General features: G+C 54.7%; 1 protein-coding gene across 7 annotated transcripts in view; it reads left to right on the top strand.

The window, feature by feature from the left end:
• Positions 1–17,357, top strand: part of NISCH (nischarin) — a 32,919-nt gene extending 15,562 nt beyond the window's left edge. The window contains exons 9-21 of one of the 7 annotated variants that reach the window (XR_014000317.1): positions 868–936; positions 1,463–1,648; positions 1,821–1,949; positions 3,353–3,466; positions 3,795–3,906; positions 7,894–8,018; positions 9,163–9,212; positions 10,038–11,411; positions 13,389–13,821; positions 14,268–14,424; positions 14,971–15,043; positions 15,571–15,732; positions 16,122–17,357. Coding sequence is in view for 5 of the 7 variants with exons in the window: in XM_081159165.1 (XP_081015291.1) it covers positions 868–936; positions 1,463–1,648; positions 1,821–1,949; positions 3,353–3,466; positions 3,795–3,906; positions 7,894–8,018; positions 9,163–9,212; positions 10,038–11,411; positions 13,389–13,821; positions 14,268–14,424; positions 14,915–15,043; positions 15,571–15,732; positions 16,122–16,732 (3,651 nt within the window). In the remaining 2 variants the exon portion in view is untranslated. Of the gene's footprint in view, positions 1–867; positions 937–1,462; positions 1,649–1,820; positions 1,950–3,352; positions 3,467–3,794; positions 3,907–4,453; positions 5,508–7,893; positions 8,019–9,162; positions 9,213–10,037; positions 11,412–13,388; positions 13,822–14,267; positions 14,425–14,914; positions 15,044–15,570; positions 15,733–16,121 lie in introns of those variants that run through there. The other 6 variants (XM_081159165.1, XR_014000318.1, XM_081159166.1 and 3 more) reach the window with 6 other exon arrangements.

The raw sequence follows: 17,357 nt of genomic DNA, 5'->3' as shown, positions 1-17,357 counted from the left end.
TTCTTTCTCTCCCCCTCTCCCTTTCTCTCTCTGAAATCAATAAAGATATATTAAAATAAATAAATAAAGTGAGATAATACTTAGAACTAAACGAGGCACCTCTTGGTTCATGGGTCTATGCACTGCTGAGCCACACCGGACGGGCTGCATGTACATTTGATATAAAAACACAGTGAGTGAAGAGATTTACTTCCAAAGAGTGGAGTGGAAATATCACTCCACAGATTCCAGATGTGCTCCTGTAAGAGTGACATCCAGATGGCATTTGTGAAATAGGAGTGTGATTCCTGTATTTGTGCTTCTCAGTGAGTGGGGTTGGAGAAGAAGGATGGACAGACTTCCTTCTCTGAGATCTTGCCATTTGTCATTTTCATAAGCCAAGTGCTCCATAAAAATGGGGATGTGTGCTCATCACTGGAGTCCCTGTGTGTTCCTGTGGACCTGCTGCTGGGTGGGCACTGGGAGGTATTACATCAGTGGCCCTGCAGGTATGGCTAGCCCAGTAGGCCCAGATCAGAAGAGAGTCCCAGGGTGGCCCTGGCAGGTGTGTCTCCGTTGGTTGAGCATCATTCCGTGTACCAAAAGTCCGCCTATTTGATTCCTGGTCGGGGCACATGCTCCGGTTGCAGGTTCGGTCCCTGCTTGGAATGTGTATGGGAGGCAACCTGCCGATGTTTTTCTCACATCGATGTTTCTGTATCTCCCTTTCCCTTTTCCTTTCTCCCTACCTCTAGGAAAATAAATTAATAAATAAGGAAGTAAGTAAATAAATAAAAGAGTCCCAGGGTGCCTGTCCACCATGTGCAGGGGTGACGTAGGGTCCAGCCTCCTAGAGTAACGTTGGATGTTGTCTTTTTTCCCCACAAGAAACTGATTCCAAAGCTTGAGTTCCTGGACCTGAGTCACAATGGAGTGCTAGTCGTGGACAACCTGCAGGTAATTAATGTATTTGGAGACTGTTGCCACCTATGAGCTTCTTACAAGGTCCCTGAGTGTTTAGAAGGCTGACTCTGGGGTTTGGCCAAACCCTGGGGTTTTCTCTCATAGGCACTCAAAAGGTGTCTGGGTGCCCCAGAAGTTTGTAGGAGCAGGGGCTGCTGCTATTCCTTTAGGCTCCCAGCGATGCACTGAGTGATTGTTGCTGTAGTTCTCCAGAATTAGAAAAGGTGCATAAATACAAATCAAGCAAGGTGAGGCTGATATACCTCCATCATTAAGGTACAAACTTTATTTTCAAAGCTCGCACCTGTGGGCTGTGCTGCCTCTGTAGGGGGTGCCACTGGGCTGTGGCATGTGCAGGGGGGAAAAAGGCGTTCCCTTCCAAATAACAGCTGGAGGGAATGGAGCTGACCTGCAGAGCTGGTCATTTCAGGTAGGAAGGCTCATCACACCATTAGGGTGAGTTCCCTTCCTTTGGAGCCTTGACCTGAACCACTTTACCCTGTTCTCAATGCTGCCACAGCACCTGTACAACCTCGTGCACCTGGACTTGTCCTACAACAAGCTGTCTTCCTTGGAAGGGGTTCACACCAAACTGGGGAACATCAAAACTCTGAACCTGGCAGGCAACCTCCTGGAGAGTCTGAGTGGCCTGCACAAGCTCTACTCCTTGGTCAACCTGGATCTCAGCAACAACAGAATCGAACAGGTGAGCCAGGTCCCAAAAGGATCTCAGGGTTGTAGGGTGGCTGTGCCTTGTTTGTCACTTTACAGAAGAATGATAAGTAAGCCTTCTTTCACCTGAAAGGCTGTCATACGTGTTCTCATGTTGCCAAAGTGTTAAGAGAAGGGACAAGGGGAATGGAATTCGTGCCTTGCAGATGGAGGAGGTCAGGAGCATAGGCAGCCTCCCCTGTCTGGAGCACGTGGCTCTGCTGAACAACCCTCTGAGCATCATCCCTGACTACCGGACCAAGGTGCTGGCTCAGTTTGGAGAGAGGGCCTCTGAGGTAGGCTGCCAGGTTGGGGATAGGGTGGGGGTTAGCTTCATAGAGACAATCTGGATTGAGTCCACATCTTCACAGCAGAGCCAGCGGTGACTTCCAGTGTTTTACCCTTGACTGGTTCAAAAGGACTTCTTCACCCTAAGCCTTTTAGTTCTGCGAAGTCTGCTATCTCCCCAAGAAAAAAACTCCCTCACCCTTCCTGCAACCCCTCCTGTCACCCACCGTCCAGTGGCTGCTATGGTTCCTCAGCAGACTTCCCTCACATTGCCTGTGCCAGAGTTGCAACCCAGGAGAGCTCCCCATGAACCCACAGCACAGACTGAGTGTGGAGGGCTGTCTTCAGCTTGTTAAAAATAACATTGATTATTGTAGGCAAGGGTCAGAAATAAGGTATTTAATTAATTAATTTATTGATTGATTTTAGAGAGAAAGAAACATCAGTTTGTTGTTCCACTTATTTATACACTCACTGATTGTTTCTCATATGTGCCCTGACCAGTGATTCAACCCACAACCTTGGCATATTGGGACAGTGCTCTAACCAACAGAACTACCCACCCAGGGCCAAAAATAAGATATTTGTAAAAATCATGTTTCCTGGACGACTTCTGTCCATGAAGTCTGACTGCAGACCCCAAGGGTATGCTCGCCTTTGCCAGTGTAGCCCAGGCCAGTGTCTGCTGCCTGCTGAGTGGGTCTGGCCACCTGCCACCATGCCAGTGGAACAGGCCTTTAGCCAGGTTCACCTGTCTCGTCAGCCTCAATCAGGTCCCTCCCCAATCCTCCCAAATCTCGGGCCAGAAGATACCTGGAAGTCTGCATTCTGCTTTCATCCTTCCCCACCCCCCCAATTTCTTTTCGGCCCCAAGTGCCCTTTCCTTCACACTGTCATCAAGACAGTGCTCACGAGATGACATCTCCTCCCCTCCTGGCTCCTCTCCTTGGGACCTTCCCTCATGTGACTACACTGCCTGCTGCACACTGCCTGCCAGCCCACAATCCCTCCTGCATTTGCAGGTAGGGGTACCTGCTTTCCATGCCTTTGCCCTCCAGTTCCCAGCCCAGAAGACCTTCCCTATGCTCTTTGCTGATCTCATTTTCGCCGGAGTTGGGGGCTTTGTTCAGGTTACCACCTTCCCCCAATCCTAGCCATCAAGAGACCTCCTCAGTGGTCCCTGTATCCTTGCCTCACCGTTTTGGCAAGGGACTCCCAGCAATAGACTGGGCAGTGTGGGACTTCCCTGGGCCACTCTAAGGACCTCGCAGGTCACTTAGTGGGTTGTGAGGAACTCATCTCCTAGTGGGTTGAGCTGCACAAGGCCTGGCCCACACATTGGCAGGGCTGCTATCATTCTGCTCTCACCATGCTTGCCAACATGGCTAATAGCCATTTCTGAATTCTGTAGGTCTGTCTGGACAACACAGTGACCACAGAGAAGGAGCTGGACACTGTGGAAGTGCTAAAAGCAATTCAGAAAGCCAAGGAGGTCAAGTCCAAACTGAGCAACACTGAGAAGAAGGTGGGTCTTTGTGTGGGAGGTGGGAAGAGTGGTGGTGGTGGTCAGCCAGCTGAGGAAGGAGCTGGCTCCAGTGGAACTGGGCTGTGGGCACACTCAGAGCCACTGGAGTCCTGGCTACCTGGCCTTGGGCAAGTCACACCCATCTATTCTCTGTAAGGTGGGGCGGTGATAGTACCTGCCTTACAGGGTTGTAAGGACTGGGCGAGACCAACTTCGCCAGCCCTGATGTTTGTGAGAACCTCTGAGTCTCTCCTCATCCTTCCTTTTTGAGTTATGTTCTTCCCGATCCTTCTCTCCTCTCCTGGGCTGACTCGAGCACTCCTCCTAGGTTGGTGAGGATTGCCGGCTCTCAGCTGCCCCCTGCGTCAGACCCAGCAGCTCCCCTCCCACTGTGGCTCCCACCTCCGCCTCCCTGCCCCAGCCCATCCTCTCCAACCAAGGTAATCATGTGTGTAGCTTTCTGCCTAGCAGAGCCACCCGGGCCCTTCTGGGCCCCTTGGCCTGGCTGGGGTTGGGGAAGATGCTGGCACCTGCTCCCTGCAGGGTTCAGACACAGGGAGGGTGTGGTGCTGTCTGCAAGTCAGCTCCTCAGGGTGGCACATGGTGGCGGTGCCTGGCCTGATTTCAGCTCTGTTATTTGCTTAGTGAGGACCACCCCCCACATTGTTCTGACACCTACATTTAGTTCCTCTAGGGTACCCCAGGGTGGCTAATGGGTCCCTGAGGCTGCTCTTTGAACAGGCTCAGGGCTGCTTGCTTGTAAGGACCCCACTCCCCTGCAGGCAGTGTGGGCGGATTTGCTCCTTATTACCGGGAAGCTGTGCCTTGTTACTTTCCTGAGTTGGCTGCCCTGATCCCTGCATGGGGAGCTTTCTTTTTATCGTCACCTCATCTCTGTGGCTCAGGCCCAAACACTGTTTGTGGGGCCCAGACAGGCTGTCCAGGACCCATGGAAGACCAATCCTTTTCACCTGCCCACTGTCTTAGCGTTTTCAAAGGGCTTTCACCTCTGAACCCAGGCAACCTCGGAGATGAGTGAGTGAAGCAGGTCCTATGAGAGTGTCTGCTGGCCCGGCCCCCACGGAAGAGGGGAGGGTGTGCCATCCCGAGTGGAACACACAGGAAGGAACGCCGCCCGCCCACCAGGGCTCCTGGAGACGCAGAACTTGGTGTGAGGTCTTGGGAAAACAGTTTGACCCTATGTTTCAAGAGCCAGAAAAACGTTCCCACTCCTTGACCTGGTAACCCCACTGGTGGGGATTTTATCTTGGTGGGATAAGATAATGGGAAGGGGAGATGAATTGCTCACTGCAGCGTTATTTATGCTAGCAAAGCAGGGGATGTGACAAACGTCAGAGGATGAGAGGGAGGTTAAGCTGTGGTGCAAAATGCTCTGCAGCCGTCACATCAGAGAGGAAGACTGGGTAGAAAGGAGGGAGAAGTGCTGAGGTTAAGTCAGCCTGCTGCAGGGCGGTGCACCAAGGTCGCAGGCAAGAGACTCGGAGAGTATTTGTGAGAATGGACGGTGATGTAGGGTGCCAGAGTGATTGTCAGTTTGCTTTTGTAATACTTGACTGAGAGTCTTTTTTTTACATAAAAGGGGCAGGAGATTTGTATCCCACTGAAGACTTCCCCGACCCCATCTCCTGCCTCGGGGCCAAAGCCCTCTTCGGGCCTCACAGCACTGCGGAGGAACTGCCGGACTAGGGTTCTGGGGACAGGGAGATGCAATTGGTCCTCTAGGCCAGGGACTAGCCAGTTCTCAGTCAGCGTTTGTGGAATTGATTGAGTGTGAGTGAGCAAGCTGAGAACAAGCTGGTAAAGAGCAGATCACAGGCAGAGTGAGTGCGGCATCTATCCCAGGGTCACAGCTGCAGGCAGCCCCCCCTTTGGTAGTGAAGCCTCTGCACCAGCCAGACCAGGCCTTACTGCCCCCTGGGGACACCACCGAGTGGCTCACTGTAGCCTGTTTCCCTTTCCTAGCTGCTGGACATTTAGATGTCTTCAGATTTGCACCTCATAAATAAAACTGCAGTGGATGTCTGTGTGTGCACATCTCTTTCCTTTCTGTGAAACAAAGGTCGGGCCCCCATCTAAGCACGCATGTCCCCTGTCCCGTCCTCTGAGTGACCCTTTCTGACCACTTGTTTGTACTAACTGTGGTCCAGGAAGGAAGCAGAGACTATCCCAATTGTCACTTCCTTGGCTCCAAACGGGGCTTGGGAGGGTGGGTAGTCGCAAGAAAATGTTGCTTTCTTTTTCACTAATATGGAGGAATCCACAGATATTTGTGTTCAGCCATGTGCTGCTGGGTCTTGCCTGGATGGGCATGGATTTCTCCCATGTGGGAACAGCTTTGCTCCCAGCCTGATCCCCTAGAAGTGCACATATATGTTAATAAACTGGGCATTCGGGGGCCTATGTGAAGGTGCTGCCCAGTGAACACCAGGCCTCTGGTCATCTCAGGAACTGTTAGCCAGCTTGGTGGAACCACAGAGGACTGTGACCGATAGGGGTTGATGTGCAGAATGCCAGGGTGGATTCTTCAGGCAGGGTGTGAAGTTGAGAGGAGGCCTTAGAGAAGTGGTTTAGGAGCAGGCTCCCGGGGTCAGTCAGCTGAGTTGGTGTCCCAACTTCCTTGGCCGTGTTCCCTCAAGCAACTTGTAGCCTCTCCGAAGCTGTTTTCTCAACTGTGAAGTGTGTGCACCCGACTTCATCAGTTCTAAGATCACACAACTGCTCTGAAATTGAGATGCGTCTTTCAGTCAGTGGTGTCTCGTAGTTGCTGTCAGCCAGCTGGTACTCGTGATGGAGTCGTGTGAAAACCTTCCGTGGACACCTGCTAAGACCAAGATGGCACCACATCTACGCATCTTAGATGTGATGAACTGTAAACAAAAGGCGTGTGTGAACTAGCACGGGGGACGTACCGTGCACTGCTCCTGGCTCATCTGAAGTGGTCAATAAGGGCTTCCCTCTCCTGTATTTTTGGGGGTTTCAAGATGACCAGGACAGTGTCCTGAGGAGGCTGCCTGCCCAGGGGAGGACAGGACAGAATGATTTGGGGGCATTTTGTAGAGGGAGAGGTATGTCTAGAGCAGAGGACTTTGCAGTGGAAGTGGTGTGTGAGGGGATCCTCAGAGGATGGGTAGGACCTGAGCATGGGGAGATGGGAGGGTTCTAGGAGAGAACAGCACTAATACATAGCTGTGTGCTTGCCACCCTTCTGCCTGTGCAGGGTCCCTGCTGCTTCGCTGGGAGGGAGGGGGTCTGGGCTTGGGCAGAGGGCTTGGGTCTACCCCGTGGCAGAGGACCTGGGTTACGTGAGTATTCTTGTCCCTAGGCAGCAGCTGAGCTGGACTAGGGTCTGTGACCTTTGGGGCTCTAACCGATAGTAACTGGTGTTAAAGCCAGGCCAAGCCCTGGGATCCTCCACAGAGTTTTGTGAAACAAGGGGTTGGTGTCCAGTGTTCATCCAACTAGCTGCACTTAGGAAACCGTTTAAAAAGGCTTTACCCTCCGCCAGCCTAGGAAATGTCTGGAGTGAAATAACAGGCCCAGACATGCTGTATTCATAAAACAGCTTCAGCAGGGTTTTAAAAACACTGTGTTTCCTTGGTGCATAAGTCAGTGGGAGGCTGACTAGGGGAGGGTCAGTGGGGTGGTCCTGTGGGAAGCAGGCCATAGGTAGCAGGTATGGGTTATCCTCAAGGTCCTGCACCTTTATGTGTCTATGAGGCTCTGCAGAGATGTCAGATCGGGGTGGGACTGTGTTCAGTCATTTTGCTGGGAAGGATCTAGGAGTGAACATGTTTAAGGCTCTTGATGGACATGTTGCCAAACTGCTCTCCTGACAGGCGGGCCAGCTCCCACCCCAGTGCTCACCTCTACCCAGTTAGGCCAGGTCCGGGCCACACAGTCTGACTAAACTGCCAAAGTGAGAGACAGAACTGGTGTCTTATTCCAACTTGCCCTTCTGTGATTATTTGTGAAGGAGGGTGAGCATTGTTTCATGTGATATCTATTGACCATTCTTTTGTGGAATGTGTCTGCATTCTTTGCAGTCTGTCTCCTAATGGGATTTCCAACTTTACCCCCCTTTTTATCATGTGTAACAGCCTTTTGTAGATTAAAGATATAAATGTTTGTCAAATACTGCACATACTTTCTTCTCCTTTCTTTTTTTACTTATAGAAGTTTAGTCTTTATGTTGTCACACTTCAAATTCTTCCTTTCAATTTAGGATCAGAAAGCCTCTCTCTACCCTAAATTAGAAATCTTCAAGTTATTTTAAGGTTTCAGGTGTGGCTGGGTTTGGGGGTCTGACTAGCCCCTGGCCATGCCAGAATCCCGAGGGCCCAGCCGGTTTGTTGAATAGCTGCTCTCCCTGCCCCACTGTCCCACCCGCCTGCCCCTGGTCTCTCCAGGAATCATGTTTGTGCAAGAGGAAGCCCTGGCCAGCAGCCTCTCGTCCACCGACAGTCTTACTCCCGAGGACCAACCCATTGCTCAGGGATGCTCTGATTCCTTGGAGTCCGTCCCTGCGGGACAGGTAATACCTGCCTCCTGCTTCTGGGGATTGGTTACCTCTGTGCCAGCTCTTTGTCTGAGGCTGTCTGGAAGTAGGAGGTGGCCTGGTTAGTGTTGTGGCAGATACTGCCAGTGCTTGGTGGATTCTGCTTTGTGGTTAAGGGCCTATGTTCAGCCTCCCTCCCTCCTCCTCCATCTCTCCCCCTCTACACCTCTACACTTCCTCTCTCCCTTCACCAATGGGAACAAGCAGTTCTCTCTCACTGGGCCCTGGGAGTCAAAGTCAGATAACCTTTAGTTCATATGAGTAGATTCCCTTGGGGAAAGCAATTCAGAAGGTCCTGGGGGGGAGGGTTGTTTGGATTCCAAACCCATCAGGAAGAGTTTCTCCCCTGCTGCCTGGCACCCCACAGTCATTCTGCCCAGCCCTGCATGTCACCCTGGTAGTTTGGGACACAGTATGATTGTGGCACCTTCTCTGTGGCTGCTGTTAAGGGTTCTGGAGCGTCTTCATGTGTCCTGGGAAGAGAGGAGGAAGGCAAGTGTGGTGTGAGTGGCTCATTTGCCGTGTGTGTGGGGAGTGTGCTTGCTACCTAGGCCTCCCTCCAGCCCCGTCTCTATTCAGCAACACAGAGTCATGGCCGAGTGACCCCTGCGGTAGTTTTCAGAGCCCTCTCCCTTTCCCAGCACTGCATGGCACACTCTCCCTTCACCCTCCCCAGGGTCAGACAATGGGAAGGAGGTTCCCTAGCACTGCGTCTTCCCTGTTGCCCAGAGACCACTAGGAGGGCTTTGCCAGGCACTGTGCAGCCTCTGTTCATTGTGTCTTCAGCTGACCAGTTACCAAGTTGGTGTACCCTTGGAGTGGCACAGGGGGCACTCGGATGCCAGACCCAGAGGCACAGAGTGGCAAGAGTCTCTGGCTCAGGAGTCGGGAGCAGATGGACCCGGTTGGGAATCAGCCCTGCTGTGCACTGGTGGAATAACTGAGAGTCTCTCTGCCCCCAGGCCCCATAATCCACCCCAGAATAGAGCGTGGGATGGTGGGAACTTCCTGCAGGGAGGGAGGGAAGGAGGGCAGAGTGCCTGGCTCAGGGCCTAGCACCAGTAAATGCCAGGGAATGGCTGTAGCAGGGTGGGGCTGACCACATTTCCTTCTCTATCAGGCACCTTCCGATGATTTAAGGGACATACCTGGAGCTGTTGGTGGTGCAAGGTAAGGAAGAGGTTAAGAAGGCCTCCGGGGCTTTCTGTATACACTCAGCTGTGGGTTAGTGATAACTAGTTGGATTTTGTTAAGTATCTGTTTCACGGGAGTCCTCCAGAACTACCTCTTTCTTTAAATTAAACACAGATGAGAAGGACTCTGGTCTGTTTCTAGATTTGAATCCCTGGACTTTGCCTGATATATGTCATCCTACACAAGGGGTCAGCAGATCAAGGCTCGTTTGGTCCACAGTCTGTGAGCTAAGAATGATTGTTCCATTCTTAAAGAGCTGTTAAAAAAAATAAAGAGTATGTGATTGAGTGGCCCCAACAGCCCGAAGTATTCACTGTGACCCTTTGCAGAGGAGGTTTCCCTGCCCTGATATACACACACTTTTTCGTGACGGCAGTAGTGGTCAAGAGGAGCTTGAATTTAAATGTGAAGGTTCTAGGAATGCCCCTTTCACAGAGTGCCGCTGAAGGGAACTGTTGTCCACAAGTGAGTCCTTGCCTGGAGCACTCATTGCGTTTGGGGCTCACAGCCAACAAGTCTTTGTGACGCTTCCATTGGGGGAACCTGTGTGATGTGGGTAGGACTGGCCTGGACACCTGTCATCTGAGCCCTGGGCATGTGGACTCTGAAGAGACGGGTGGCCGCAGCCTCCTGGCACCTTGGCTCCCCACCAGGGCACTTGTCCTAGGAATAGGCTTGGCTATATAGCAGTCTTGGGATACCCATGAGTTGGTTTCTTGGGACCAGGGTGTAGCAGCAGGCCCAGACTTGAGAGGTAGGGTGTCCCATCCCAGCATGTCACTGATCTGGCTTCTCATACAGCCCAGAGCACTCGGAGCCGGAGGTCCAGGTGGTGCCTGGGTCCGGCCAAATCATCTTCCTGCCCTTCACGTGCATTGGTTACACAGCCACCAACCAGGACTTCATCCAGCGCCTCAGCACGCTCATCCGGCAGGCCATCGAGAGGCAGCTGCCCGCCTGGATCGAGGCAGCCAGCCCGCGGGAGGAGGGCCAAGGCGAGCAGGGCCAGGGCGAGGAGGAGGAGGTCGCTGAGAACCGCTATTTTGAAATGGGGCCTCCAGACACGGAGGAAGAGGAAGGAGGCCGGGGAGAGGAGGAGGAGGAGGAGGGTGAGGAGGAGCGCTTGGCCCTGGAGTGGGCCCTGGGTGCAGACGAGGACTTCCTGCTGGAGCACATCCGCATCCTCAAGGTGCTGTGGTGCTTCCTGATCCATGTACAGGGCAGCATTCGCCAGTTTGCCGCCTGCCTTGTGCTCACCGACTTCGGCATTGCCGTCTTCGAGATCCCGCACCAGGAGTCGCGGGGCAGCAGCCAGCACATCCTCTCTTCCCTGCGCTTTGTCTTCTGCTTCCCGCACGGCGACCTCACTGAGTTCGGCTTTCTCATGCCAGAGCTGTGCCTAGTGCTCAAGGTGCGGCACAGTGAGAACACGCTCTTCATCATCTCAGATGCTTCCAACCTGCATGAGTTCCACGCTGACCTGCGCTCATGCTTTGCCCCGCAGCACATGGCCATGCTGTGCAGCCCCGTGCTCTATGGCAGCCACACCAGCCTGCAGGAGTTCCTCCGCCAGCTGCTCACCTTCTACAAAGTGGCGGGCGGCTGCCAGGAGTGCAGCCAAGGCTGCTTCCCTGTCTACCTGGTCTACAGCGACAAGCGCATGGTGCAGACAGCCGCCGGGGACTACTCGGGCAACATCGAGTGGGCCAGCTGCACGCTCTGCTCAGCTGTGCGGCGCTCCTGCTGCGCACCCTCCGAGGCCGTCAAGTCTGCCGCCATCCCATACTGGCTGCTGCTTACGCCCCAGCACCTCAATGTCATCAAGGCTGACTTCAACCCCATGCCCAACCGCGGGACCCACAACTGTCGCAACCGCAACAGCTTTAAGCTCAGCCGTGTGCCACTCTCCACTGTGCTGCTGGACCCCACACGCAGCTGCACCCAGCCCCGGGGTGCCTTTGCCGACGGCCATGTGTTGGAGCTGCTCGTGGGCTACCGCTTTGTCACCGCCATCTTTGTGCTGCCCCATGAGAAGTTCCACTTCCTGCGCATTTACAACCAGCTGCGGGCCTCACTGCAGGACCTAAAGACCGTGGTCATCGCTAAGACCCCTGTGACTGGGGGCCAGTCCCAACGCCCCCTTATGAATGGCCAGCCTGCTAAGGACAGGGTCAGGTGAGTCTGAGCACAGGCTTTCGGGGCCAGGGGCATGGGGTTGGTCTCTGCCCGTGAAGTGTGCCTGAGACCACTCACCCCAAACCACATCTCTGAGCTCCTGTAGTGTGTGAGTGGGTCCAGGGTGGGCCCAACTCCTCAGCTGTGTCCTTGACTCCCTCGAGCTTGGCATTGAGCTGCTCTTTCTCTCTCAGGGCTTTAGAAGAGGCATAAGAAAGCTCTGCTTCCACAAGGACAGGCTGGCCCAGTCCCCTGCCAGTGCAGGCTTGGCTGAGGAGATCGCCGCCACCTTGTCTGGCCTGCTCTGCCCCTCTGGGCCCAGGCACAGCCTCTGAGAATCACCCACCACCCCTCCCCACAGGGTTTCACAGTCCTGTAGCTGTCTCCATGGCCTGGGGGACTGTTTTAGGCATCACCTGCTCTGATACTCAGCTCTAAGCCTTGCCCTGTTGAGAGCCACACAGCCCTTCTCAGGAGGATCTGGGTTGCTGCATGTAATTTGGGGAGTCCCTTCCAAAGGAACTTGTTGGCTTAGTGCGTAAGGCCTGAGTGTGTGAGCTGGGTGGTCACCTGGGGGAGACTGAGGCACAGAAAGGAGTGATAGCTGGGAGCCCTGACATATTGATTCTCACTCTCTTCTCTACCCTGCTTCTGCCCCCTGAGCCTGGCTTTCCCTGGGCTCCCTCCTTGGGTTTCCCTGACCACTGTCTGGGGCTGGGGTAGAGAGAGCCTATGGGGGGTATGGTCATATCCACAGCTCACCTCCACCTGGGGCTCAAGCGGCCTATTCCTTTGAGGGTAGACCCTGTCTCCTTTCACTGCCCCCTGGCTTCACATATACTGGGGCTTTCCCATCATGGGCAAGAAAGCCCATTTGTCACCCGCCTGTCCCCTGAGACACAGTCCAGCTCACTTTTTCTTCTATCCTGGGGGACAGTGGAGATCATGTTCTCACCCCAGCATCTCACAGGGCCTGCCTTCTCCTTCCAGCCTATGCCCCTAACTGATGCTTCCTACCGCTTCTTGGCTGAATCAGGTGCCCCTCTTACACCCAGCTCAGATCCATCCCTCTGTAGAGACCCCTGATGCCTAGGTGCTAGAGAATAGCTTATACCCAAGGTGGCCATGCACAGCTATACCCCCATCTGTCTGCCCCTGTGCTAAGGCTTTGGTGACATTTCCCTGCCACCCCAAAGCCTGCTGGAACCTGCCCACACTGGGGATTCCATGCAGAAACCAGGCGCCTGCTTCATCCCCACAGACACATCTCTGCCCGATGACAACAGGAGGACAGCCCAGAGGCTTCTTAGGGGCATGTGGCCCAGTGCAAGGCCAGAGCCCCAGGGATCTGATTTGCCAGCTGGACTGTCTAGTTGAGAAGACATGTCCCAAGGACTTCCCTCAGCACGGGCATGGGCATGTGGGCACATATTGTGGTTGCAGGGGGCACCCCTACCTCCATGAACTTTAAGGGTTCTGAGCAGTGTTTGATCTAGCACTTGAAACAGACCAGTGAAAAGAGGGGAGCCTGAGCCACCAGAGGACGACTTAAAGGCAGACTGAAGGGTAATTTGAGTTTTTGATTTTCAGACCTGAGTGCACCCAGGTCCCAGCCCTGGGCACCTGGGTCATGCTCTGAACTCCAGAGTGGTGTTTCGGACACCTCTCCCACCTTCTCAAAATAAGTTTTCAATTCATGGGCCACAGATGTCCGACTGTCCCAGCCCTGGGGTGCCAGATGGCCTGTATTGCCCCCATCTGCTCATCTCCCTCCCAAGAGAAAAGGCCTGGGTACCTTTTCTCTGCTGTTTTGTCTTCCCATAGAGAACCTGGTGCTGAAATCCCCAGGGGGGCCCCAGAGGTGGAGTGTGTGTGGTGCACACATTCCCCTCATACTCTGAGGTTGTGTGTGTGGTATGAGTCTCCATATGGGTCTGCATTTTAATGTAGTGTTTCTTGGGGGTTTGGGAGATGCAGCAGTGACCAGCGTCCCCAGGAGGCCCGGGCAGAGGCTACAGCTCCAGCCCCAGAGGAGGTGCGAGTCCTAGCCCCAGTGGAGGTCTCAGCTCTGGCCCAGGCAGAGTCCTCAGCCCCAGAGGAGACCCCAGCTCCAGCCCCAGCAGAGGCCCCAGTGCCAGCTTTGCTTCCAGCGGAAGCCGCAACAGAGGACTCAGCTGCAGAAGAGACCCCAGCAGAGACCCCAGCTCCAGCCTCAGTGGAGGCCTCATCTCCAGCGGAGGCCCTGGCACAAGCTGACGCCCCAGCCCAGTACCCAAGCGAGCACCTTATCCAGTCCACGTCAGAGGAGAATCAGATCCCTTCACACCTGCCCGCCTGTGCATCGCTCCGGCACATCGCCAGCCTGCGGGGAAGTGCCATCGTCGAGTTCTTCCACAGCAGCATTGCTGAGGTAGTTGCCTGGGTGCTGGTCTTGCTGGCTGGCACTGGTGTGGAGAGGTAGCATAGTTCTGGAGACTGGCAGAGCTTGTGTTGGCATCAGCCTCAGATTCTCTGACTTCTCTGGGTTGGGCGCGCCTGGACTGCCCTTTCCTGGTCACTTGTCCTATCACCACCGCCCCCTGCAGCCACTCCTATCCTCGGGGCCCGGCAGAGCCCACTGCACACCCATCTCCCATCCTTCGTTTCCTCTCTGCTCCCAAGTTTATTAATCCATTGACAAAATGTGATGACGGTCCTGAGTCTCCCCGTCCAAGGCTGTGGGCATAGCACCAGGGTGACTGGTCTAACAAGGTGCCCTGCCCAGAGGTCTGTTTCAGGCACAGCCTGGAAGAGAAGCAGCATGCTCTGCCCTGCCCTGCTTCCTTGCAGGCTCAAACCCAGCCCCTTTGTGTCCAGGTGGACAACGAGGAGCTGAGGCACCTCATGTGGTCCTCAGTGGTGTTCTACCAGACCCCGGGGCTGGAGGTGACTGCCTGCATGCTGCTCTCCACCAAGGCCGTGTACTTCGTGCTGCATGATGGCCTCCGCCGCTACTTCTCGGAGCCACTGCAGGGTAGGCACCAGGGCCTGCTGCCGCCCCAGGGGGCTTGGAGCCCATGCCTGAGGAGATGGGTTCCATCTTAGAGCCAATTGTGTGGCCTCAGGCAGCAGTGACTTGGCTGCACTGGACCGAGAATCTCTTGGGGGGTTGTGGGGATGAAATAGCACTCCCCCATCCCCGCCCCCAATCCCCAACTCTGTCATGAGGAACCTAAGGCTAGGCATGAAAGCGTCAGGCCAGGGCCTGGCAAACACCTGGGCACTAGCCATAATGAGGGATGGAGCAGCCTCTGCCCCTCAGGGCCTCAGTGGGAGGCTTTGGGTGACTCCACTGAGTCAGGCACAGCTCATACTCTAGAACACATTGCCTATGAGGCCTTGTGTGTATGGAAGGTGGTGGTGGCTCCTCAGTTGTCTAGGCCAGCCAAGGGCATACATTGCTGCTAGACTCAGCTGTGCACCTAGGCCCCTCCCAGCCACTACCACCCTTTCCTCCATCACAGATTTCTGGCATCAGAAAAACACCGACTACAACAACAGCCCCTTCCATATCTCCCAGTGCTTTGTTTTAAAGCTCAGTGACCTACAGTCAGTCAACGTTGGGCTTTTTGACCAGTATTTCCGGCTGACAGGTGAGTGACCACTGCTTTGTCTTATGTTAAGTGAAGGCCAGTATTCCCAGTGGGTTTCCACCTTCCATTTGTGGGTGTGTATCGATGGCAGGGTTACCTCTCTGCTCATAAGCCATTTCACTGGAGCAGGAGGAAACAGCTTCAGGAACTGCTGAGAGTGCAGGACTCAGCTGCCAGGGCTCAGAGCGGGAGGGGACAGAAGCAGGGAAGCGCCAGGCAGTGCTGGGAGGCAGGCAGAGAGGGCCCTGTGCTCAGGGCAGGATGTTTCTGACTCACACTTCCTGAAGAGAGAAAACTAAGCTCTTTCCCTAATGCCTCTATATCCCCTTCCAGAAAAATGTCACAGCCTTTCCGGCCTGAGAAGTGGCCTTTAGGCCCTGTGATGCTCTTCCATGTGGGCCCTCTTGGCTCTGACTCTGTGGTCTTCAGGTCCAGGCTGACTTGCTAAAGACTAGAGCTGGCTCCAGGGGCAGGGACAGGGCAGGGGAACAGCTGCCTGCAACCATGACAAGCCCCTTCTCCCACAGGCTCCTCCCCTATGCAGGTGGTGACGTGCTTGACTCGAGACAGCTACCTGACACACTGCTTCCTTCAGCACCTCATGGCCGTACTCTCCTCCCTGGAACGCACACCCTCGCCTGAGCCTGTCGACAAGGACTTCTACTCTGAGTTTGGGAACAAGACCACAGGTAACCTTGCTCAGCTTAGGCTCTAGACAGGCCATCTGGTCTCTCCAACCCCAAGGGGCAGCATGCCTGGAGCCCTCTGCCTCTGTCTTTTTTACTTTTTGTCTCTTGTCCTGCTCAGCCAGCTAGGGTTTTACATGGCCTTTTCCAGGGCAGAGCCTCCATCCCAGCAAACCCTTAACCATCTGGTAGACACACCTCAAGTGTGTGCTCTGCTCTGGGCTGCTGGCCTGTGGTCTCCACCTGGACATCAGGACTTGGAGTGCTCTCACCTGCCTCTGACAGATAGCAGCCCATGCTGCCATCTCTGGGTGGCATGTGGCTGCTGGCATTCCCAGCCCCACTACAGACCAGTTCCAGGCTTCAGCCCCGGTGGGCATCTCTCTCTACAGGGAAGATGGAGAACTATGAGCTGATCCACTCGAGCCGTGTCAAGTTCACCTACCCCAGTGAGGAGGAGATCGGGGACTTGACATTCATCGTGGCCCAGAAGATAGCTGACCCAGAGAAGGCACCGGCCCTCAGCATCCTGCTGTATGTACAGGCCTTCCAGGTGGGCACGCCGCCACCTGGGCGCTGCAGGGGCGTGTTGCGCCCCAAAACGCTCCTGCTCACCAGTGCTGAGATCTTCCTCCTGGATGAGGACTTCGTCCACTACCCACTGCCCGAGTTTGCCAAAGAGCCTCCGCAGAGGGACCGGTACCAGCTAGATGATGGCCGCCGTGTCCGGGACCTGGACCGCGTGCTCATGGGCTACCAGACCTACCCACAGGCTCTCACCCTCGTCTTTGACGATGTGCAGGGCCATGACCTTATGGGCAATGTCACCCTGGACCACTTTGGGGAGGTGCCAGGTGGCCTAGCCAGAGCCGGACAGGGCCGCGAGGTCCAGTGGCAGGTGTTTGTCCCTAGCGCCGAGAGCCGCGAGAAGCTCATCTCACTCTTGGCCCGCCAGTGGGAGGCCCTGTGCGGCCGGGAACTGCCTGTTGAGCTCACTGGCTAGCCTAGGCTGCTGCTGGCTCTTGCTGCCCTGTGTGTCCAGCCTGGGGTCCACTCAGTGTGGGGAAGCAGGCTTTCTCTTTCCTTTTGAAAATGATTTTTCCTCCCTTTTGGTACCTTCATTTGACTGTCCTCCCACAGAATGTGAACCTACGTGTTCAGTTGATTCTAACCCTGTGAGTGGAAGTGCCGGCCCCTCCGGGGCTCCTGTGCCATCAGCCTCCCATGCATCTGTTGCTGTCCTCCCCAGTGTTGCGTGGCCAGGCACAGCAGTGTCATAGCTTCTGTCATAGGACTGTTGTGAACACATGGCGTCATGGGTCCTATTTACTCTTTTACGTGTCTTTTCCTGAAATGTCAAGTCCAGTCTTGTTGCTATTGCTGTTGTGGGCATTTGCTGCTAATCATGAAGCTGGCAGCAAGATGCATATTGGAAGTTCCCACCCTGTGCAGTTTTCCAAAGTGGGGGCTTCTCCTTGTTTAGACAAGTGGGAGAGCCCTGTGGGGGCAGGAGTCCCCTAGGCCTTGGGGCTGAGAGGGATGGGGGCAGGGACCAAGAACTGCCAGCACCAAGTGTGTCTCCTGTTGCCTATTTTCTCTATTCCAATAAAGTAGAGTTTGACACAGTC

This window comes from Miniopterus schreibersii, assembly GCF_964146895.1.
Source record: "Miniopterus schreibersii genome assembly, chromosome: 15".
Taxonomy (NCBI): domain Eukaryota; kingdom Metazoa; phylum Chordata; class Mammalia; order Chiroptera; family Miniopteridae; genus Miniopterus; species Miniopterus schreibersii.
The sequence above is the reverse complement of the archived record's forward strand: the minus strand, read 5'-3'. Positions and strand labels throughout refer to the sequence as shown.